The following is a 2,486-nucleotide window of genomic DNA, read 5'->3' as shown; positions in this document are numbered from 1 at the left end:
ACGTTCCCGAGACGACTTTCCGAAGATTAAAAGAAGCTAAGGCTTCGGGCCCCATAAAATATACTCAACACATGATAAATATAATTAAAAAGGTTGGCGATGAACTCACCATTTCGTAAAGAAGTTGTGAGAGAAGTCAATTCGAAGGACGAAGGTATAAGGCGGTAAAACCTCATACTATGTGTGATTTGTGTGTGCTTGTTAACATGCTTGTTTTTAATAGTATGTTATCTTGAACTTTATCGTTTATTTTATTTGACATGTGGCTTGTGCAAAGTCGCGTTTGACTCACCCTTGCATTATTATTACTATAAAGCAGATCACAGGTTAGAGGATGAGCCTCCCTCCAGTACTCGCCATTCATGCTGACTTCCCGTCCCGTACTAACTGGAACCTTGACCCCGCTACCGGTTTCTGTTTTTATTCTGGACTGACCATGTTATGGTGGAGGGTACCCGGATCAGATGAGCTTGGCTACCCAGTGACCATACCCCTCATGTTCTCATTCTATATGCCGAGGCATGCCCGGAGGTTCCGTCCGCCCGTTCCTGATCCGCCACCACAGCCTCAGCCGGAGGTGGATCCAGTGCCCCAGGCCGGATTATATCCCAATCCGCAGGTTGGTGTGGACCTTATGCCCCAGGAGGAGCCATTCCGACCTGTGCCGATCCGAGTCAGGAGCCCACAGGAGCTCTTTGCGCCTAATCAAGCACCTTAGGAGCCATTAGGTTCTCCGCCCTGGAGGACTGCGCCTCGTCTCAGGTCGACAGCAAGGAAGAGGGTGCGGTCACCAAGCTTTTCCAGAGACGCCCGAATCTACAGACAGCGGTTCGTGAAACCCGATGGATTGGGAGAGAGAGTGCTTATGCCAGTGCCGGAGGAGGGGAGCAGTGGTGACATGGAGGAGGATCTAGAAGAGGAGGAGGTTGGGGAGTGAAGCCATATGGTCCGATGATAGTTCTCACCAGTTTTCTTAATTAATTAAGTTTATGTTTGATAATGCCTTGTGGGGGATGTGTATACCCTCACTTGAACGCTCTCTTGTTTCCGTCATTCGAACTTATAGTGGCCTTTGCCACGTATGCTATGTGTTTAATGTTTCATTCTGTGCTAACTTGTTTGCCTTTAGGTGTACGGTCATCCATCTGAAAAGGTTAGAGGGGAACTCTGCGACTGTGAGAAGTCGTAAGTGGTCTCTGAATCGATGCATCATTAGAACGGTAACACTAACACTAACACTAATGCGATAAAAAAAAACGGCTCACTCATTCATAAGTTATAGGAGTTGGGTGAATACGTCACTTGTGAAAGAGGGACGCCACAAGAGTTGGTATCAGAGCAATGATTCTTTGGCCTAGGGAAGGAGCCTACTAGAGGAAATGTAGGATCTTTAGGAAGGAACTAATGACTTTGTGAATTTCAGGAAGAGATGGCTGCCATGGCGCGAGCACTTGAGCAACTTACTGCTTTCTTGACCGAACAAGCGGAAAGAGTAGGACAAGGAGCAGGACAAGGGGCTGCGAATAACCAGGAAGAGATTTACCACGGATTAGACAAGTTCCTGAAGCGAAGTCCGCCTAAGTTTGAAGGAGGATATAATCCGGATGAAGCTTATGAGTGGGTGCGAGAACTAGAAAGGATTTTCGAAACCCTGGTATGTGCTGAACATAGAAAAGTGGCTTTCGCTAGCTATTTACTTTCAGGTGAAGCAAGGACATGGTCGAGTGTGAGGGGAAGAATTACCCCGGAAGAAGGGGAGTTGACTTGGGAAATCTTCAAGAATTATTTTCTTGAGAAGTATTTTCCGGCAGATGCCAAAGGTAGGAAGGAAATGAAATTTTTGGAATTGAAGCAGGAACCGATGTCCGTAGGTGAGTATGCCGCAAAGTTTGAAGAGTTGTGCTGATTCCATCCGTACTACAACACGGCTAATGATGAAACATCAAAGTGCGTCAAGTTTGAGTATGGATTAAGGCTTGACATTAGGACTGTCGTAGGGCAATGACCAAATTCGAAATTTTGCTACTCTAGTGGAAAAGTGCAACATTTTCGAAGAAAATGAAAAGACACGAAAGGAGTACTTGAAAGGACTGCGTGTGAATAAGGCACCAAAGAAGAAAGAGGAAAAGAGGAAACCCTATTTCCGACCACATGATCAGGCAAGGAATCAATTCGGAAGGACTTGGAACCCAACGGGAGGATCTGGATTCCAAGGGAGACCTGAAGGATTCAATAATACCCCGTTCTGCGCGAGATGTCGCCGGAATGGACACTGTGCGCAAGAATGCAGAGTGGTCTTGGGAGGACAATCGGGAGTGCAAACTGGAGGAAGCGGAAACCCGAATCCCACCACCGCAGTTGGCGAAGGGAGCAATAGGAATGCAAACGTGCCACCCAGAGACAATAGGAGGGTTGGACGCCCAGCGAACAAAGGGAATGTGTTCGCCATGACGATGGAAGAAGCGTCAGAATCACCGGAGCTCATT

At 47.2% G+C, this 2,486-nt stretch overlaps 1 protein-coding gene across 1 annotated transcript; it reads left to right on the top strand.

The window, feature by feature from the left end:
• The first annotated feature begins 1,438 nt into the window (after positions 1 to 1,438).
• On the top strand, positions 1,439 to 1,906 carry LOC130744322 (uncharacterized). The gene has a single exon (XM_057596513.1). It carries the CDS (start codon positions 1,439 to 1,441, stop codon positions 1,904 to 1,906), a length of 468 nt encoding a protein of 155 aa, XP_057452496.1.
• The last annotated feature ends 580 nt before the right edge of the window (positions 1,907 to 2,486 follow it).

Source organism: Lotus japonicus, chromosome 3, assembly GCF_012489685.1.
Source record: "Lotus japonicus ecotype B-129 chromosome 3, LjGifu_v1.2".
In the NCBI taxonomy this organism is placed as follows: Eukaryota; Viridiplantae; Streptophyta; class Magnoliopsida; order Fabales; family Fabaceae; genus Lotus; species Lotus japonicus.
The sequence above is the reverse complement of the archived record's forward strand: the minus strand, read 5'-3'. Positions and strand labels throughout refer to the sequence as shown.

Coding starts and splice junctions, on each gene's coding strand:
- LOC130744322 (XM_057596513.1), top strand. CDS start 1,439: ATGGCGCGAGCACTTGAGCAACTTACTGCTTTCTTGACCGAACAAGCG.